Source organism: Lytechinus pictus, chromosome 3 (genome assembly GCF_037042905.1).
Source record: "Lytechinus pictus isolate F3 Inbred chromosome 3, Lp3.0, whole genome shotgun sequence".
Taxonomy (NCBI): domain Eukaryota; kingdom Metazoa; phylum Echinodermata; class Echinoidea; order Temnopleuroida; family Toxopneustidae; genus Lytechinus; species Lytechinus pictus.
In genome coordinates, this window is record NC_087247.1 from 60,535,493 (window position 1) to 60,557,646 (window position 22,154).

The 22,154-nt window shown below is 35.3% G+C and overlaps 1 protein-coding gene across 1 annotated transcript; it reads left to right on the top strand.

The window, feature by feature from the left end:
* Positions 1–16,458: 16,458 nt before the first annotated feature.
* LOC129283844 (transmembrane and ubiquitin-like domain-containing protein 1) lies at positions 16,459–21,668 on the top strand. The gene is made up of 2 exons (XM_054919451.2): positions 16,459–17,401; positions 18,925–21,668. Exons 1-2 carry the CDS (start codon positions 16,494–16,496, stop codon positions 19,280–19,282), a joined length of 1,266 nt encoding a protein of 421 aa, XP_054775426.2. The 5' UTR covers positions 16,459–16,493; the 3' UTR covers positions 19,283–21,668.
* Positions 21,669–22,154: the final 486 nt, after the last annotated feature.

Genomic DNA, 22,154 nt, shown 5'->3' on the forward strand with positions numbered 1-22,154 from the left:
TGTTTGGTTGTAAAGAGTCTAGACCAGACCAATATAAAAGGGGTTCACTTCTGAACCCAAAGGAGAATGCAGATTGGTTTACAGATTACTTTAGAGATTGTTCCAGCATACAGACAGCTACAGAAGAGTTTATATTTTATACTGCAGAATTTATATTATCTTCATCTTTAGAGTATAGTCACCATCAGACTTACTCATGTATTTGTCATCATCAGCTTATTTATAATCTTCAATAAATGTATATATGAACTGTACAGGCTTTGTATTGCTTCGTCTCATTTATAAGTCTGGTTGAAAGTTAAAAAGCGCAATCGATCCAACCCAACACAACATTATGATGTCTATATTTTGATGTTCATAGATGCTCTGAAATCTTATCGATCAAATTCAAAATGTTTTTTTTTTTAATTTGTTCATGCTTGAGTGCACACGAGATGGTTTTGTCGGGGGTTCAAATATAGGATTGCGCTAAGTGGTAGGAAATGAAGTGTATGGTTATAAGACTTCTTGCCAATCAGCAGATTATTTTTGCCATAGTTTTCAGATTTTGGTCGCAAATGTCACGTACAAAGCTGTATATTTACTTTACGTTTTCATTTCAATAAATTATTTTTTTAGCAATGAATATTCTTTCATACTAACATTTTTTGTCAACCAAGAATGACCCAATTTGTAATTAGGAATTTGAGAGCTTGTAATCAATTCAAACCATTTTATTTTATGCAACAAGCAGATAAATCCTTTTCTGTTAGAATTGATAATTTAATATCCTATCTAACACACAATTATAATGATTTGAATAAAGTACAGCAAATTCACCCTATTAACAACTAACAATTAACAATTAGGGGTTTGGTAAATGATAACATCTGTTCTCGTTGTGAAGTAGAGGAAGATATTCATCACGCTTTCATTTCTTGTGATTTGAACAAACCATTCTTTGAATTTTTGAAAAAAATAATCCAGCAAATATTTCATAAAGATTTAGAAATCAATCATTAAAATTTTGTTTAAACACGAAGTAGACGAAAAATTAGTTTTACTTCTGACTATCGCACTTTGGTGCATTCACAAAGTCATCGTTTTAAGAAACATGAGTGGAAACGAAAAGAAAGGCAATCCCAGAAGGAAAAACCAGTAAGGCTGGACCAGTTACACCAGTAAAATTTAATTGGTAACTCTGGAAATTGGAACAAAATATACTGGTCTGCTATAAGCTGGACCAGTAATTTTTTGATGGTCAAATTTAACTGGACCAGTATAATTTTAACTGGACCAGTAACAAATATACTGGTCAAACTAACTGGACCAGTAATAATTTTACTGGTCCAATTGAACTGGACCAGTACAAATTGTGGTGGACCAGTAATTTTACTGGTCAAATTATACTGGACCAGTACAATTTTTGCTGGACCAGTAATAATTTTACTGGTCAAATTAAACTGGACCAGTACAATTTTTGCTGGACCAGTAATAATTTTACTGGTCAAATTAAACTGGGCCAGCACAATTTTTGCTGGACCAGTAATAATTTTACTGGTCAAATTAAACTGGACCAGTACAATTTTTGCTGGACCAGTAATAATTTTACTGGTCAAATTAAACTGGACCAGTACAATTTTTGCTGGACCAGTAATAATTTTACTGGTCAAATTAAACTGGGCCAGTACAATTTTTGCTGGACCAGTAATAATTTTACTGGTCAAATTAAACTGGATCTGAAATTCATATTTTTAAGAGAAATAGAAAGAAGAATAGAAATGAAACCTCGGTACAGGAAAAGATATGTTCATCTACCCAAAGAGATTATGGAATATATTTGAAACACTGTGAATTTCATGTTTCCATTTAATGTTTTTTTTAATTTATGTTAAAGATTACGTAAGATTATTGCACAATTACATTATTATGTAAATTTTTGTTTTAATTTCTGAAATTTCCTGTAATGTCATGTATGCTCATTTTCATAATGTGTTATGTTGTTTTGTTGTAAATAAAATCCTCTAATTGAGGCCAAAAAAAATGCAATTAGGCATTTCTTGGGTTGACTTTTATCAATTATTAAATATGCAATCCTAAAAAATACCTTTTTTTTTTAAGTAACTAAATAAGTTTGTGAGTGAATTTTGAAACATAATTTTAAAAACAATGGCAAAACTAATGAAAATGTTAAGAGGAAGTTTACTGCTTAGCAGGAAGTCTAATGACCATATATTTTGTTTCCTCTCATTTCTGCACAAACCTATTTTTGAACCCTTGACAAATCTCGTGTTCGTTCAAGCATGAACAAAATTTATTTCTTAAAATTGCATTTAAAATATAAGGTTTCAGAGCATCTATAAACATCAAAATATAGACATCATAATTTGAAAAGAATTTTTGATAGACTTTTCAAAACTGTCCAGTTTTTATTGATACGCACTGTATTGATAGAATGAAGGGGCTTGTCCTTTGATAAGGTTCACTGGCCCTCTCTTATTATTTGTGCCCTTTTAAAAAGTATTTCTTTTTTACTATTGAGGGGTGAATACAAATGAAAGTATTCTTGACTGAAAAGCAAAAGTGAAGATTGCCCCTGAAAGAAATTTCGGGTGTTTGTGGAGGGGAGTTTCCCTTCTGTCAATTCGTTTATAAAGGGGGGGGGGGGGGGTTAGTGCCTACATTTCAGTAGCCCACACTCCTATATATTATTTATATCCTTGTTTTGTCCTTATTTTAGTGTTGACAGTAATTGGGGATTAAATAAAATTAAAAAACCTCCTGATAGCAAACGGAAATATAGCTCCTAGAAGACCATTCGGTTGTTTGTAGGAAGTTTATGAAACCTCATTTCAATTTTTGGATACTAAGAAGGGCTAGGGCTGATTTGTTTAGTTGCCCGCACTCCTATAATATACTCGATGTTTTACAAATATTGAGAATGATATAATGGAAAAAGATTGCCTGTTGAAAGCAAATAGAAAGATTGCTCCTGGTAGAGCTTTCAGTTGTTTGTAGGGGGTTTCACATATTTGCAATCTAGGGAACTTACAAACAAGGGGCTAGTCCTAAAGTAAAAAAAAAATAGTGATCCCACCCTCCTGGGAAGATTGATCCATAAAGAAATTTCGGGTATGTGGAGCGAGTTCCCTAATTCCTTCAATACGTTTGTATTAACAAGTGGCAAGTGCGCGTACACACACACACACACACAAACACACACCATCACACTGACACACCCTCACACGGACATATATACATATATATATATAAATTCATATTTTTTTGTATATAACTTCGAGGGAATTGAAAAAAAAATGGTTGGAATTTATGAGGGCTCCAGCCCACAAAAGCCATCCCCCTCTCCATCTGTACGCCAGTGTTGATAACAAAAGAGAGTCAGAATAACAGCTATAGAAACAAGTGACCAAGCGAGAAAATTTATTGGGTATTGAAAGTTAATTTGCATTATACACCACTTAAAAAGCCTATACAGTGCGAATTATATTTCTGTTTCACAATGCTCTTTTTCGCGTATTATCTTGCTTCAAAACAAAAATAAGTGGGGTTAATGGTGGAGAAGGCCGTAGCCCCCTTAACCCTATCTAGCCCGAGGAGGAGGGGGGAGCTTAATAAGCCTTGACATTTTTCGCTAAACGTCTGTAATGGGCTAATAAAAGTAAAGCACTAACTATTTGTTTTTGTTTACAAATTGAAAGAAGGGAAACTCCCCTACACACACCCGAAATTTGATTTAGGAGCAATCTTCCAATCAATCTTTATCAGAAAGAAAATTCATTCTAGATTACTCTTCAATATACGGAAGAAACATAGAGTATATATAGGGGTGTGGGCTACTAAAACTAAAGCACTAGCCCGTTGTTTTTCTTTACAAATTGAAAGAAGGGAAACCCCCCTACACACACCCAAAATATATTTCAGGAGCAATCTTCCAATTGTATTTTATAAAGAGGACTTTTGGTTGAAATTTACTCCTCAATATACGAAAAAACATCGAGTATATAGGGGTGTGGGCTACTAAAACTAAAGCACTAGCCCGTTGTTTTTCTTTACAAATTGAAAGAAGGGAAACCCCCCTACACACACCCAAAATATATTTCAGGAGCAATCTTCCAATTGTATTTTATAAAGAGGACTTTTAGTTGAAATTTACTCCTCAATATACGAAAAAACATCGAGTATATAGGGGTGTGGGCTACTAAAACTAAAGCACTAGCCCGTTGTTTTTCTTTACAAATTGAAAGAAGGGAAACCCCCCTACACACACCCAAAATATATTTCAGGAGCAATCTTCCAATTGTATTTTATAAAGAGGACTTTTAGTTGAAATTTACTCCTCAATATACGAAAAAACATCGAGTATATAGGGGTGTGGGCTACTAAAACTAAAGCACTAGCCCGTTGTTTTTCTTTACAAATTGAAAGAAGGGAAACCCCCTACACACACCCAAAATATATTTCAGGAGCAATCTTCCAATTGTATTTTATAAAGAGGACTTTTAGTTGAAATTTACTCCTCAATATACGAAAAAACATCGAGTATATAGGGGTGTGGGCTACTAAAACTAAAGCACTAGCCCGTTGTTTTTCTTTACAAATTGAAAGAAGGGAAACCCCCCTACACACACCCAAAATATATTTCAGGAGCAATCTTCCAATTGTATTTTATAAAGAGGACTTTTAGTTGAAATTTACTCCTCAATATACGAAAAAACATCGAGTATATAGGGGTGTGGGCTACTAAAACTAAAGCACTAGCCCGTTGTTTTTCTTTACAAATTGAAAGAAGGGAAACCCCACCTGAGGTCTCACAGGCCTAATTCATTCCCCATAGACTCGTGTGTTAAATTGGCACTTTAAAAAATTCATAAAAAATAAGGATGAAATTCGGGGGTCGAATGTTTACTACCAGTGGATAGGATATATATCTGGCAATCCATATCTGACCAGAAAAGGGTCCTTCGACTGGCTCATTTTAAAAATAAATTGGCGTGTTTGAAGACATCGTCGGGGGGAGCAGATTCATCACCTCAAACAGCAAAATAGCCCTAATCCTTCCGCCAGTCAAAATACAGTCCAAAATTGGTGATATTTCTTCCCAATTTGGGAAAAGGAAGTTCAGTAATTACCAAAAATAGAATCAGTGTTAGATGGAAAATCATATGCATACACTTTGTCAATCAGCCATATCAAAATTAAAAAAAATGGCAATGGGTTGGCTCGAATGAATATCTATGGCCTGCCACTAGTGATTAGGCCCGTGTAGCCCTGACCCCGTTTGTTTGATTTCTACAAGAATGCACGCTTCTCTTCTTGCGCAAAATCCTGTATCTGATCTATCTTATATCGCGATATTGTTGGCTGGAACTGTTGGCTGGCTTGCTGTTGGCTGGCTTATTGTTGGCTCACTTGACATTATACAAATAATGCATGCAGCCGAGTGCGTTAGTGGAAATGCAGAGCACGCGAGGTTTCTTTAGATAGGAGTCGCACTGTGCACGAGCCGCTTGCGGCGAGTGTCCAGTGTGCTCCATCTGAAGAAACCGAGCTTTCTCTGCATTTACTTTTACGCACGACAGAGCAAGTGCATTATTTGTTTTATAAAATAGCAACACAGAAACAATTTTTTTTAAGTTACAGTACAGTTTTGTTGGACTTCTACCGCACTGGTTTGCTTGAGCGTGCAATGTCAATTTTCGTTGCACACCTTTTGCACTACCGTGCAGTGCACAAAAAAAGTTGGATGTCATGTGACGCGTATTGACCAATCGCGATGCTTGAAATAATACAGCTATTTTATAAAGGCAAATAATGGCATGAGCCACCCAGGAGGATATGGATGCGATGTGTGCCGACTGCAGTATACTGTACTGCCGAGTAAAAATAAAATCTCTATATTCCCCCAAAAAAGTGGAGTGGAGGTAAGATTATAGAGATCTAATTTAGACTATTTCATTTCTTTTTATAGAATCCGTAGACCATTCACTTCCTTGTGTATATATGTGCTTGAATTTAAGAGGCCTAATTTGGTTAGATAAAGTTAGAATCGTAACGTAAGCTTATGTCTTCATGTCATGACTGTCGACTGTCGTTCGTTTCCCCGGCCCCAGTTCCCACACAGGTCACAGTCAACAGAATCCTAGCAAATTTTAATGTGGGACTGTATTGACAGTATTTATATAGACTTCCATAAAGTATATAAGTTAACTGGGCTAACGTGTGATGGGGTGTCCAAACTTCGCGGACATTTCAAAAATGTAAAATATTCATCAGGCTTAAATTTGTTCACAAAATATTCACAATTTGGCCTTTTTGTGAAATTTGTCTCCTCTGTCTAAATTAATGATTTAAACATTTATCAATCATGACCTCTTTTCTCGTGTGTGTGCGTGTGTGTGCGTGTGACGTGCACTCCGGGCGTGCACTCGTCATGCTTGTTGACGTTGTGTTGGAAGGTTACACTTCGTAATTCCGAAGGTTCGTAATTCCGAAGGTTCTTTATTCCGAAGGTTCGTAATTCCGAAACACGTAAATTGCCTATATAGGCCTACCTCGATGTTCGTTAATCCGAAAACGTAAAAGGGTTCGTTAATCTGAACATTTGTGGCATTATTCCGAAGGTTCATTTTTCCGAAGGTTCGATAATCCGAAAACGAAATAAGGTTTGATGTTCCGAAGGTTCGTTAATCTGAAAACGAAATAAGGTTCGTTGTTCCGAAGGTTCGTTAATCCGAAAACGAAATAAGGTTCGTTGTTCCGAAGGTTCGTTAGTCCGAAAATGAAATAAGGTTCGTTAATCATTTCTTTTTCGGACTAACGAACCTTCGGAATTACGAACCTCATTTCGTTTTCGGATTAACGAACCTTCGGAATTACGAACCTCATTTCGTTTTCGGACTAACGAACCTTCGGAATTACGAACCTTATTTCGTTTTCGGATTAACGAACCATCGGAATTACGAACCTTCGGAATTACGAACCTTCGGAAATGCAAACCTTCGTAATAACTGAACCTTCGGAATAACGAAGCTTCAGAATTACGAATGTATGCGGTGTTGGAACTAGGCCTACCCCTTATTATCGACCACCTAATTTCTAAGCATCGTATTTGCAAAAATATTTATCAGTTTTACCTAGTTTTCATCTCATTTGTGCAGAAAATTGAGCAGATCAGATTCCCATTTTTTGATCGGCGACTCCGATTCAATTCGCGTACGGTATATATCGGCGAACAACGAATACGACGATTTTACATTTGCTCATTTGCACCCTTCTTTTGAAACCGACCACCTGCGATACACTAGGTTTATGGCCGAACTTGTCGCGGTGGCGAAATATTTTGACTCTTCCAAATCAGTTCTATGATGTCAACATGCTAAATGATCGTCTCACTGCTGCCAGCTCCGGCACATGATTCGACGATTGACGACGGATATTTGTTCTATCGGATTTCTTGGTATGAACAACTGTTTTTTGGCGGGGTTCGAATCTAGTCAAAACAGTTTTTATAAATTCTACTAAATTTTTACTTTTTTCCCCTCCGTTTTCTCTCGTAAAATCGATTCTTACTGTTCCTATGGATACTGCGCCTACTCTCCCGCGCGTGTGGTTTGTAATACCCAATAATTTTAATGCGCGTAGCCAAGGTGGTCGGTTTCAAAAGAGGTGGTCGATATGTGGTGGTCTCAGTCTTGCCATTCAATCAGTTCAGTGAAACTAAAGAAGGCACCAACTCTGACGAAATAAACGGCAGTGAATGGACTGGTGACTTAAACCAGGATAATGCCAATTATACAAAACCAATTTTAAAAATAGTTACCACATTGACCGCAAGATCGTAAACTAAACAATAATTGAGGATAATGTGAAGTAGTACTACAGTGCGTCCCCCAAAAAACTATACACTTTTGAAATGGCTGCCAAATAAAAAGTATATCACTTTGGGAGGAAAGACTTACATGGAAAGCCAATAAAGTCATCTTTCAAATGACACCAAAATGTTGGAAAACTATTCTGAAGTATTCATGCTTGAGTGAGCACTACCCACTTAAACAAGTATGAAAATTAGGGTGGACAGGAATTAGCCTTTCGGTTTCTTTCATTTTTTGAGAGGCGAGTCCCTTGCAACTTGCAAACTTGAGGGTGTTGTGATGAATTAATGGTCATTCATTATCAATTTAAATTGTTAGAGCAAATTTCATTAACTATCAAATTGAAATTCCATGCATGAGTGAGTGTGAATTGCAATCTTTAGTGCAGCATTTTAACTTTACAATGTGGGTCTCAGCCACTGAACTAGAAATACGTGGAATACGTGTCCCTATTCCCAACGTACACAAAGCCCTGCGGAAACGAAGAGCATCGGGCTTCACGCTCGACTGAGCGCGCCGCCATTTTGGTAGGTCATTACCGGTACTGGCTGGTCGACAAACGCTGAGAAAGGAACGCAAAGAAAGTGTTCCTTGTGCTGTTTAAAGTTTTTGTTTGCTTTGTTACATCATGAACTATATGTTATTGAATACTTTCATAACTGAAAATGTTGATTTAGTCACATTTTTGTATTAAAGGGGAGTAAACATACAGACATGAAATCATAAAAAACACGACCTTTTTCACGCGCACACTGTGACAAAGAAAGGCCCCACAACAAATATGCTTTCTGAGTAGGCCTCCAATTTGTCTGAAAAATTAAGGCCTACTAGCTGGTTGCATTAAAAAAAATCTATTAACGATTAGAAATCATGTCCTTTTTCTCTAGCTTTTTTTTTAACCTCCCATTCAACTATTCATCTCATCTCATTTTCTCTGATTTTCCTCTTCTATCCATCTCTCTTATCCTCCCTTTTCTCCATCCCCTTCTATTTCTTCCATTTCTACTTTCATGACCCTCTCTCTCTTATTTCTCCCCTTTATATCATCTCGATCTCCCTCTTTATTATTTTTTCCTTTCTCTTTCATTTCTTCTTTTTCTCTTATTTCTCTCTTATTTCTCCCCTTTATTATCTCGATCTCCCTCTTTATTATTTTCCCTTTCTCTTTGGCTTCTTTCTCTCTGATTTTCCTCTTCTTTCTCATCTCTCTCTCTCTCTCTCTTACCTTCCCTTTCTATCTATCCCCCTTATATCTCTCTTTTATTTCCCCATCTCCCTTATATCGAGCCCTCTTTTATCTCCTCTATCCTTTATCGCCTTTCTCTCCTCACCTCTTTTTCATTCCTCGACATTTCCCCCTTTCTCTCTCTTTCTCTTTGATCTTCCTCTTCTTTCCATCTCTTCTCGTTGATCGTCTGTTTCTTTATTTCTCTCTCCATCTTTATTTTGCCTTTCTCATTTCAACTTTCTCTATATAAATTTTGAGTAAATATTCCCTTCCCTCCCTCTCATACTGTTCAATCACACATTCAGGGTGAAAAATTGAATAGAAGTTTGAGGACAAGAAGGTTGTTACATTTAATGAGCCTTCAAAGCTGGACCTTCGTGTGCTCAGCCATGAAATATCTACTAAGTACAGTGTATATAAAAATGGGCACAATAGAATTTGAATTCTTATGAAATTTAATTTGGAAGAGCATGGATGTTGCACGACATGTGCTTATACATCAATACACCTTTTCATAAAGGAATGGGTAATGGGTAAACAAAACCAAGTCAACTCTAACAAGTTTACTAATTAGAGCACAAATCAGAAAAGCATAGCAATGGTAATTCCATTTAAAAAGTTGTGGCACTAAATTTCGCTTATTTTCACATACCAGTTATATGCATATCCTGGTCAGTATGAAATATTCCACGTGTCAAAAATTGCACAAAAAGACCACTACCTCTTGTCAAATATTTAAAACCCTTTTTTTAACTGCATGAATTACCAGGTACCAGTACATTGTGCATATAGAAATATGTTTGTACATGATTGGCTTAAAGGACAAGTCCACCCTAACAAAAAGTAGATTTGAATAAAAAGAGAAAAATCCAACAAGCATAACGCCAAAAATTTCATCAAAATTGGATGTAAAACAAGAAAATTATGAAATTTTAAAGTTTCACTTTATTTCACTAAACAGTTATATGCACATCCTGGTCGGTATGCAAATGAGGAGACTGATGATGTCATCCACTCACTATTTTATTTGTATTTTATTATAATATATGAAATGTGAAATATTCTAATTTTCTCCTCAATGTAAAGTGAGACAACAATTAATTCCTCATGAACATGTGGAATTAGCATTGTTTAATACCATATGGTTCAGTCAAGTTGGTCATTACTGTCGAATCTGTAAAAAATGAAATATTGTATAATTCAAAAAATAAACAAAAGAAATAGTGAGTGAGTGACATCATCAACTATCTCGTTTGCATGTCACTGAGTTGTGCATATCACTGTTTTTATGAAAAATAAGCGAAACTTTAAATTGTCATAACTTTCTTATTTTACATCCGATTTTGATGAAATTTTCAGCATTATGCTTGTTTGATTTTTCTCTATTTATTGAAATCAACATTTTTCTGGGGTGGACTTGACCTTTAATGACATTAAAATACACTTTGCCACACGAAGTACATCAGTATTAGTTTTATATTTATAGAGAAAACATATTGCATCTTGCACATACTTTCAATTGCCTTCTACGGCGCGTTCTCGAACAATTGACCTAGCAAAATGGCGGCGGTCACGTGACTTATCGAGTTCGCCAGCGATGTTTTGCTTGGGTGAACACGACTTCCACGTATTTCTAATTCAGTGGTCTCAGCAGTGTGTTCAATGGAGTCAGGAGAATAGGGGTAAGAAACTACTTCAGTGGGTGAAGTATTTTGGGGAAAAGGGTCAACAGAGCGTTTAGCCTCCCTCCTACAGGTCCGTCCCTCCCCCCTCCTGTTGAGATCGAGACTGATTGCTATTACATGTACGCATTAAGTGCAGAGCGGACTGTCGATTTGATAATAAATTCTGAAAATTAGGTCATCAACTTTTACCTATCAATCATTCAATCAACAATCTGCTAAAAATCAACTCAATCAATGTGATCAATCAAATACTCACATTTTTCAATAAATTATCAATCAAACATTAAGCTTTTTCAATAAATCATTTCATAAATCATCATAATTAGTCAAGTTCTTAATAATCATTCAATGGAAAAGAAAGACCCATCAACCATAAGTCACTTGGCATTTAAGTTTTAAATACCATCCAGGAGAAAGAAAGGGGGTAGAGGGCGGGGATGAGTACATGACATGTAATTTGTAAGAGAACACAAAGAAGAATGCCCCTTTAACCCAGTCTTACCCTATCTCACCCCCTTGCATGTTACAGGTACCATCACATTACTCTGACTCTCACAAGCACACTTGCTAAGATCCTCATAATAAACTGAAAAGGCTACACTAAAATTACAATTCCTGTTTACTCATGCATTACATTTCAATTTAGTAACTCATAAAATTTGCTTAACAAACCAAAACTGATCTCAATTCATCAGTAATTTAGCATAACACCCTTAACTTTGCAAGATCCAAAGGACTCGCCTCTAAAAAAAACTGGAAGGCTAATTCCTGCTCACCCTAGCAAAGGCTAGTCTCTCAGGAGGGGTGAAAGGGGTAGAGAGAGAGAGGGGGGGGGGGGGGGTTAAGTGTTCTGTTGACCCATATCCCATCAACTTACTTCCCCCGCCTAAGTCCTATCCCTATTTTGACTTCCATGAACACATTGCTGAGATCCACTTGAAAAAGTGAAAAATTGTATTTCATGTTCACTCATGCATTAAATTTCAATTTAATAATTCTTGAAATTTGCTCTAAAAATCTAAATTGATAATGCTTGATCATTGATTTATCAAAACACCCTCAGCTTTGCAAGTTCCAAGGGACTCGCATCTAAAAAACTGAATGAAATTGGAAGGCTAATTCCTGCCCACCCTAATTTTCATACCCTTTGTTTCAGTGGGCAGTGCTTGCTCAAGCATGAATAGTTTTCAAACTTTTTGGTGTCATTTTAAAGGTAAATGCTAGCTTTGGTAACGATATCAAAATGAGTTCGTACAGAATCCAATGAAATGACCACCAAAGTGTCTGTTTGTATATAAATAAAACGCATGTGCAAAAGGATTCTGGAAGAAATTGTGTAATTGCTGAGAAATCAACAAATAAGCACAGGATTCGGGTAGAGCGTCGGGCCCGACGCTCAAAGCAATAATTATACACTGTCCCAAGTGCGCTTATCTGTGTTGGGGAAGTTCAGTCTGAACATTTTTCAGCGTAGATTTCAAGATTTCACAAAGTTCAGTTTATGTAACTGTACCAGATCTAGATCCTCGATGATATACTGACAATTAAGCCTGGTTTTACAGACCTTGCTTCTCATGAAATCATTGTTTACTGCAACTACTGGAATTTCTCTTTAAAGTTGACTTTATTGGCTTCCATATAATGTAAGTGCTTTCCCCCAAGGTGATATATTTTTTATTTGGCAGCCATTTTAAAAGTGTATAGTTTTTTTTTGGACGCACTGTATTATAGGTCAAGGGGTTTTGCCGCATGCTGGTATCGCGATCTCAAAATTCTATATTAATCCAAATCCAATCAACGAATGCACGCTGTGCTGGAAAACCGTTCTGAAAAAGTGTGACCTAACTTCGTGGACCAAAGTTTTTGTGGAGATTTAAACAAAAACTCAAGCTCAAGAGGTGAGATATTGTATCACATTGGCAACAAAGTGCTATAAAGAATCAGTCAGTCTCACATTGAACTCTCATTTTTAATGATATCTGCTTGCAAAATGATATCATGATGCTTGTTGAGAATTTCAGATTTCTTCAGAACTGGTGCTAACGGTGACAAATTTGCTGATATTTTGTCTATATTTTCATGAATACTGAAGTCATCCAAAAGAAACTTACGCTAAAGGGTACTTTTAGGTCACTTGTCATGTTGATGATGTCAGATTTTAAAGATATTGGCTATATTGACACGCGCAAAGTTTGGACTCACTGCCATACTGACGGAAGGAAAGAATTCCTAAGTTTTGCGACAGCCACCCTAAAGTCCTTAACCCCATAGGCCTAATATATTTTTCACTTTGGGTGGCCTTCGCAAAAGGAACTCTTCCTGACTGGAAGTGGAATGCTGATGGATGAAGAATGTTTGCCAAAATGTCAGGGAATAAGGTACCTCAGGCGAGGGTTCGGATAGGCTCCACTACACTTCACTACCGCTACCCTCCGCTTCACCTATCCGAACCCTCGGGGGACAAACATGATAAATGCTCGCTCACCAACAAACTGTGGCACTTTGTGTTGAGAAAGCCACCACATGAAAACCTAAACATACATTCAGCTTGTAAACTCTACAGTTACTAAACTTACCATCAGACACAGATTCACTCCTTGCCCTTTCTTCAAAATTTCTCAAAACTGGTGATTTGAAGCCGAATCGTGGTACCCTACACGTATTAAATTCTCTGCCGAATCGAAAATGGCGAAGACGAATTCCGCATGCGCGGAAGTCTGCAGCACTTTGTACCTAAAATTGCTGCTGCAGTCCACTTACAATAATATTTTATGTTTACAACAATTAGGTTTTAGAAAAAAATATTCTACTTTATGTCTTTATTCTTTATACATGATTACATAATGCAAGAAATTGACAAAGGTAATTACACAATCAGGGTATTTTTAGATTTGTCCAAGGCCTTTGACACCGTTGATCACTCTATACTTAAAAAAAATCATGTCATTACGGTATTAGGGAGGTGGCCTATGAATGGTTTCACAACTATTTATCAGATCGAAAACAATATGTAGGCTAGTGATCAACGTTCTCAAATCTGCCACTGAAAATATTTAAAATGGCGTATTGCAAGGTTCCGTCCTCGGCCCGTTGCTCTCCATTAAAACTTTTATGCAAATGATAAAAATATACTTATATCACACAAAAACTATGATTCCCTTGCCTCATTAAATTCTGAATTAAAAAAGGTTATTTCATGGTTACAATTAAACAAGTTATCTTTGAATATTGTTAAATTTTTTTTTATTGTATTTTGATCTAGAGGCAAAATAATACTTACTTATGGCTACTTATGAATGCTTCTGAACACAGTCTAAATTAGACTCTGTATTCAGCTCCAAATTCTGTCTCTTTAGGTTGGCTGGATCATGTCCTGGTCACCTGGTGGGTCAGCGTCAAACTTGAACGTCACTGGTTCACATCTCCAATACTTACCAGTCTATTCTCGAAGCTGTGGACACTGGATGTATTTACTAATTCATTACTTACACTATTCCAGGGTTTCCTCATTCTTATGTGAAAACAATTTTTTATCATGACCTCTGGTAGGCCCATGCACCTGACCCAAATCTTGCACTACCTCCTGGTCATACATGTGAAATAAATTGTATATTTTCGATCATATCTCCTCGCGCACGGCGATATGCTAATGTAGGAAGTTTTAGTTGAATCAATCTTTGTTCATATGGAAGTTTCTTTACATTAGGTACGGTACCAACTTAGACTCCAAATGAGGCCTAATCAATGCTTTTTATAGGAGTAAAAAGTTCTCCTTGTGAAGATAAACAAATGTTCTTCTAATTAGATTCATTAGCCTATTGGCTTTATTTATCTTTGACTGAAAGTGCTGATCAAAACTTAGCTTTGTGTTGACTATCACTCCTAAATCTTTACTAGTTTCAACTTTTGATATATTATGTGAGGCATTCTAATATGTCATTGTATAGTCATTAGATTTATAATTCTTTTTACCTATTGTAAGTACACAACATTTATCCGGATGGAACTTAATAGCCACTTGTCAGACCATGAAACAAGACGATCTAAGTCTGCTTGTAATAACTCAGCATCTTTGTCACTTTTTTCATGCTTGTATAACTTGGTGTCATACTTAACGAAATCTGATCTGGCAAAAGCATGCGTCCGAGGACACTCCCTTGTGGTATTCCGCTGGTTACATGTACATCAGCCCAGTCAGAGAACAAGACATTGACACAAACACATATGAGCTTAGATATGCCAAATCCCTCAATTTTGGCTAAAAGTCTGTGGTGTGGGACCTTATCAAAGGCTTTCATGAAATCTAGGTAGATGACATCAACTGCACCACCAACCTCCAACATACATGTATTTGTCCAATCATCTAAAACATTGAGTAATTGCACATTGTTGATCGACCTGATACAAATCCAAATTGTTTTGCACTGAGAAGGTTGTTGCTCCTCATATATTTCATCCCCCCGGATAGACTCCATGATTTTACATACAATACAGTAAGAATTATTGGTCTGAAGTTTAAAGGGAGTTTACGATCACCCTTTTTGAATACGGCAGTAACATTGGCTTTACCTATCCTCCCAGAAAGTGGATATTATACTTGAATAGGGTTGATAATGCATCTTTTTTAGGAATAAAAATAAATGAGTTTCTTTCTGGGAAACCTCACATTGAGGATATATGTTCACATATAAGTAGGACAGCTGGAATATTACAAAAATTGAAATTTATTTTACCAAAATATACTATAACTTTATATAATAGCCTTATTTTGCCACATCTTATGTACACTATTGTAATGTCATATGGGGTAATAAATTTCAGTCACATTTTAATAAGTTATTTATTGCTCAGAAAAAAAGTGGTAAGAATAATTTCTAATGCTCCATTCAATTATCATACTAATTACCTGTTTTTAAATTAAAAAATCTTAAAGATTAATGATTTGATAGACATGAGTGTTGCTACTTTAATATTTAACTGTAGAATTAATATACTTCCAAAAATTTTCAATAATATCTCTTAAACAAATGACTCTCACCATGCATATCCAACTCGCAAGAATAAAGATTATCACTCATTTTTAGCACATAAAACCACTTCTCAACAATCCTTACTATAAAATGGTCCAAAAATATGGAATAACTTATCACAAGATTTTAAGGAATGCTCAACAGCCACTAGATTTACAAGAAAAATAAAAGATTTACATATTCATAAATATAAACAATTTACCCTTAGGTGCGCCGGCGCCCTTGTAATTTCAAAATGAATTAATTTTTAATGTTTTTGTTTGTTTAACTTTTTGTCATTTGTTTTAATTGTTTTGTTGTGTTATAATGATCATGTAACACTTATTGTTTAAGTTGTACCATTGCTTTCCTGTTTTATGTTATTATTTTCAATTGTATCTTATGCTCGTTTTGGGCCCCTACTGATAGGCTCTTTGCTTCTTAAAGGGGTCCACACGTTATGTATCAATACCTAATTTTATGGTACACATTAAATTGTAAATATATGTTTTTTTATTGTTTTTACTTTTTACACATGAAGGTGAAATAAATGTAATGAAATGAATGAATGTCATACACTGTAATGCTTTGCTAATTCATTACCACTTTTTCATAGTTTAATGTCTTTTTTTAACAGTTAATGCAGTTATTATCATTACAACTACTTTTCTTTCTACAGATACATGTATGGCATTAAATCATGTCTCTGATTGAGGGAATCGGGGATGAGGTCACCATCTTGGTGACTGTCATTGTTGCAGTAACAACTGTGGTAGCTGCCTGGTTTTCAACATCTGTAACTGAACAGCAGCCTTATTGGCAAGATGAGCCTGCTGTTTCAGGATCTTCAGTAGATCCTGAACCATTGTCTCAGCAGTCAACAACATATTCAGATGATGGCCTTGGAGAGGTGAGAGAAGCTACTGAAGGTGTTACTTCAGGAATCTCCAGTGAGGGATTACAAGTTTCTTCAGAGGATAGTGTAAGGAATGTTCAGTTGGCAGAGACTGAGTTACATGTAAGTTCTGAAGACCAAGCTGCATTAGAAGAAAGAGTATTTGCAAGTTCCAGTGCTTGTACAGAAAGTCTTCTGAAAAATGAGGAGAGTCGGTATGAGGAAGGACCAAAGCAGAATACCCCAAGTCAAAATTCTAGTTTTGAATGCATTGAAGCAACAGATAATTTGAGTGAAAGCAGTACTTTAAAGATCAGTGTAGACTCCCCTGGCTTAGAAAGTGTAGATGGAGTAAGTAGTTCTGAGAAATCTTCATCTGATTTTGCAGAGGAGAGAGTGGAGGATGTACAAATTCATTTGGAAGAGCAGAGTGTCAGAAGAAGGCAAATCCAAAGTACATGTACTGCTGCTGAGAATTCAGATATCCAAACAGCTCAAAACCAAACGGATCAATCGCCATTAATCTCTGGAACAGAGACCCATAAAGACAACCACCCAGAGAACACTTCTCATGATAATGTTAGGACAAATCAACCGCAATTGATGAGAGATCAAGCATCAAGTGGTGTGATAACCATTAAGTTGAGGTTTCTAGATGAAACAGAAAGGCTTGTCTCAACAAATATTGAAGATACTCTTGGCAATTTTAAAAGGTAAACATTATATATACAGTTATTTACACAATTTTTTTGCACAATATGTTGATAAAAGGAGTACTGACTACTTACCCATATAGGATACATGTTTGAAATTTGAATACTATCTGTCAGAAAACCTGTATTTTCCACTAAAATGGGAAAAAGTGATATTGTACAGACTACAAAGAACACATCATATGATATTGTTGTCATTTTTTTTTCAATTCAATTCACTTTTTTTTCAGTATAGAAAAAATATTTAAAGGTAAAGGAAATGTACTTGTACAAAGTGGAAACTAGTTTTGTGGAAAAGTCTGTACAAAGGTCAATTATCATATGGGCTATTCCACGGTTACTCAAGTTACATTTGGAGACACCTTGACTCATACTTGGAGCTGTAACTCCATTATTATTGATAGGAACTAAACATCTCTTTATCACAACATAGTATGCAGTCTGACTATCCTTTGTATAAAAACAAAACTTGGGAAATTTCATTATGCTCCTGGCAAATCTTTGAAATGTGTCGGTTACTCATGTTACATGATTTGGACATGCATAAAATGAAAAGTGGACATATGTGAAAAGTGTCCTCATGCAAGGCTTTTATGAAAGTTGATTATACCAATTTCAAAGAAGTATATTAGGGAGACAAATTTGTATATAATTAAAAAAATAAAGAACACATGGTTTTTACTAGGGGTGCAGATAAAGTGGGTTACTCACGTTACGGTTCAGATGGGCTATATTTACAAAGACACATTGAGCTCATGTCCACCAACCTATGGAATTGCCCATATCATGGTAGATCAAGATCTTCATTATTTTTTCTCAACTCTTTACGTGTCAATCTAAGGTGAAAAAGATAGGCGCATGTGGAACAGAGAATTATTGCTTGGAAAAGGAACCAGCATTTAGATGGAATACCATGATTGTTTTATCAATAACTCAGCAATGACACATGGTACCAGAATCATTTGGCACATTTTTTATTCATACATAACTCTTTGGTGGTCATTTTATTGGATTCTCTTCAAAATAATTTTTAAGATTATTACCTCAACTGGCATGTTTATTAAAGCACTATGTTAAGTCATTACCTAGTACAAAACTTTAGGCTGGGATTACCGGTAGTTTTCCTCACCAAATTTGATTAGCATTTTTTGGTCAGAAAAGAAATGCTCTTAACTACACTGTACATGTTTATTTAGTTGAGTCTTGTTAAAAATCTGATATGCAAAATACTTTTTGTGTACATGTAGCAGTCTTTAGAAATATGTGGAGCATATTGCCTTGGCAAATATTACAATGGAAAATTTGTAAAAATGTTCCTGGCTAAGAAAACGAAACAAAAAACAAAAAAAACAAAATGGCAGCGTGTCAGTGAGAAAGAAGCATTTTGATAACCTAGGTGTATTATGATTAAATATCTGAATTTTTATATTATGAATCAATCTCCCTTGTCAGGTATTCCTCCTTTTCTGAAGCCAGATAGATGCAATTTATTTTCTCCCTATTTTTTTCCTTTTCTATCACAGAGATACCTTTTCATCTGAGCTTCAGTCAGGCCAGACAGTTCGTCTAATCTCTAATGGTCAGCTGTTATCAGAAGAAAGCCGAACATTAGCTTCATATGGTATCACCAACCAACAGGTTATCCATTGTCAGATATCCCAAGCTTCTTCTCATACTCATCAAGAGCACCAGAATGTAGACACAGGAGATGGTGACTTTGATCTTGGCAGATATATGGTCCCCCTCTTTGCTTGTATTCTTGCCTTCATGTGGTACCTAAGGTTCCAATACAGATATATGTTTAATGCAACCTCTACACTTTCCCTTACAGCTGTAACAGCCGTTTTCATTTTGGCTTTATTGGCTGTCTGGCGGGCATAATTTTTCTTCTTTTTAAAAATCTTTCCCTCTTTTCTGTTGATATGTTTCTGAGTGAGTTCTGTTTTCTATTCTAAGCTTAGCAGGTATTTGTAGAATGAGTGGTCAAGAAAGCATCTAAGTCCTTCGGTCGTGCTTTTCAACAATTTGACTTGAGTGCCTCTGTTGAACTATAGTTAGACATTTTTCAAATGGCACTCAATGCTTCAATACAGCCATGGGAAATATCCTTGAGAAGATGTAGAAGAATTACAGATTACACTTTGTCAATTCTGTGTACGATGGAATATGGATGAGAAGACACAATGCCTGAAAATGACATTACATGGCATTCTTAATTTTGATGGGCAAATGTAAAAAAGTCCTCGTAATACTCCAAATTTACTGCTGTTACTATAAACCACGCCTCTGAATTTTAGTTGTATCCAGATTTGATTTCAATGTTGGTGAATTTGTGTTAAAATACTAGTCATTCTTTTTTTTTCTGTCGGTGTATTATTGATGAATCAACAAGTTTATTTTATATAACCATTAAAGAATCTATCAACAGTATTATGCAGAGTTTGCAGACCATGAGTTGTGACATGAATGAAATCATTGATGTTTACCCTTGTATAAAAGAGCAATTTCGCTATGGATTATTTCACCATTTTGTATTTCGTGTTTAGAAACAAACATACTGATATCTTAGTTTCATTTATGGGACAGTCTTTGATTGTCAGATCAGACAATTATTTTGTAATATTTTCCTCATGCATTATTACCTTCTGTGTTGCTGTCAGTAGTTTTATCAATTAGTGTGGTCTGTAAAAAGATTATCTAAAAGCATTGTATGCAGAGGTCATGATCAATTCATCCTTTGTAATAATCATACACTCAGAATTCACAGTATTTTACTTTGACAGGGCATAATTATTTGCTTTTAAGACAGTTTGGTATTATACTTTTAATTTCATCAGAATATTATGTATCAATTACCAATCTCTATTTAAAAAAGGGATAAATTGTCCTTCTTGTACTTTGTTATATGAATGTATGCACAGAACTAAGTGTTAACTGTAAGTGTGAATACAGTGTTAGGGAGGTGTCTGGAGAAACATGTAGCAGTTTGGTAGGGGAATGCCCAGTATACATGCACATCTTCTTGTGCATTCATTTTTATAATGCTTATCCTGGAGTGCTCATACAGACCTCCCACCTATTCTTAATTTGGAAGGAAGAATCTGAAATTTGAAAGCTTTTCTTAAATATATTTCCTTGTACTTGATAATTTTACCACCGGAACTGTGACCCCGGAACTTAATCCTATCAGAAATGCTGTTCCTTTACATTTTTTTTTATCAAAAGCACCATATTGTTAGAAGGGAAGTTTGCATAGTCTGCCCCTATTTATTGAGCCTACAAACACTGTCTAATAAGCTAATGGTTTTTTTTCCCCTGTGGGAGAACTAGTCAAGGGTTATTTCTTCAAATTGTTTGTCAAAACTAAACTTTAGCCTACTTTAATCTAGCTTTCATTATTGCTCTATCTGGCTTGTCTTTCTGAACCTTTCATATTCTCAAGAAACCTAATGGCCGAATTCACAAAGGGGGTTTTTAAAACCATCGGTTGAACCCATGGTTAATGCAGATTTCCTGTATAAATTACACTTATTTACCGCGTATATTAAAAAATGTGCGCTTTTGTCACAGTGCGCCAATTTGACGCCTGTTGCCATGGTTAAGTACGCTCTTTTATTCATGAGTCCACTGTTTGAAGAGGTAAATAAGTGTTATTTTTACAGGAAATCTGCCAATGGTTTTAAAAACCATTTTTCTGAATTTGGGCCAATATATGTATGACCATTGAATAAATAGTGACATTGCTGGACAGACAGTTTTTTGTACAAACATATACTTACCACTGATGTTTTTATTGATAAAAATATATGGTTCATGTTATCAGTGCAATATTTTCAATTATCAAATGTTTGTACTAAGATTTGAAAAGGTTCAAACATTTATTTTATCGTATTTTAATTACTGTTACTGAAATGAATGAATTTTGAATTATATGCCAATTTTTCCTTTCATAATTTTTTTTTTCCTTTTTACTAAATCCTTTCATCATAGCAAAGATTAATTGTATTCCAAAGCACTCAAAAACAATGTAATCGGCAGAGTTGATATAGAGGGTGAAATGAGCTCCAATGCCTACTATTCATCATTTATTTCTTCTAGTACTACATAAAATATTTCAAATCTTTACTTTTCTTCTCCTTTTTTAGAATCTTTTGTCAATTTTCCCTCTCTTTCATGATTTCATTTCAGTTTCCTTAGAAATAAAAGTGTTAATTTTACTTAAAATATCAAGATCATAGTTTATATAAAAAAGCCATTTACATGTGAATGAGAGCATCACTTGTCTTTGTGTGAATGACTAAAATGAAAAGATTCACTTTTCTGGTTTTACAATGCATTCCCGACAGTCTGTTGTTAATCTGATATCAATATAATCTAACAACCATAAATTGTATGAGTGAAAGTGAATATTCATATCTGAATTGAGCTTTTAAAGTTTGTAACAAACATTCAAACACTCATCTTAACAGGAATTCAATCGATTATTTAACGTGGAAGGTGAAAAATTATAAGTCCTTCAAAAAAGTTCTGTAACTCAAGTTTGAGCAGTAATAAAATTCTTTATGCCATCATCTATTATGTAAAAGTGGTATCATTGGAAAGCAAGATTATTCCTCTTTACAATCATGCATCATTTGTAATGCTAATGTTATCATGGAATACGCAGACATGATAAATATGCAGCAATGTAAAAAATTAAATGTTACAAAATTTGTTCTTTCCAATAGCGAATTTCCAATTTTTTCTAGGATGA

Bases quoted from the DNA above. Each gene is read 5' to 3' on its own strand.
- LOC129283844 (XM_054919451.2), top strand. From the start codon at position 16,494: ATGTCTCTGATTGAGGGAATCGGGGATGAGGTCACCATCTTGGTGACT. The intron at 17,402-18,924 runs GTAAACATTATA...TTTCTATCACAG, and splicing joins ACTCTTGGCAATTTTAAAAG to AGATACCTTTTCATCTGAGC.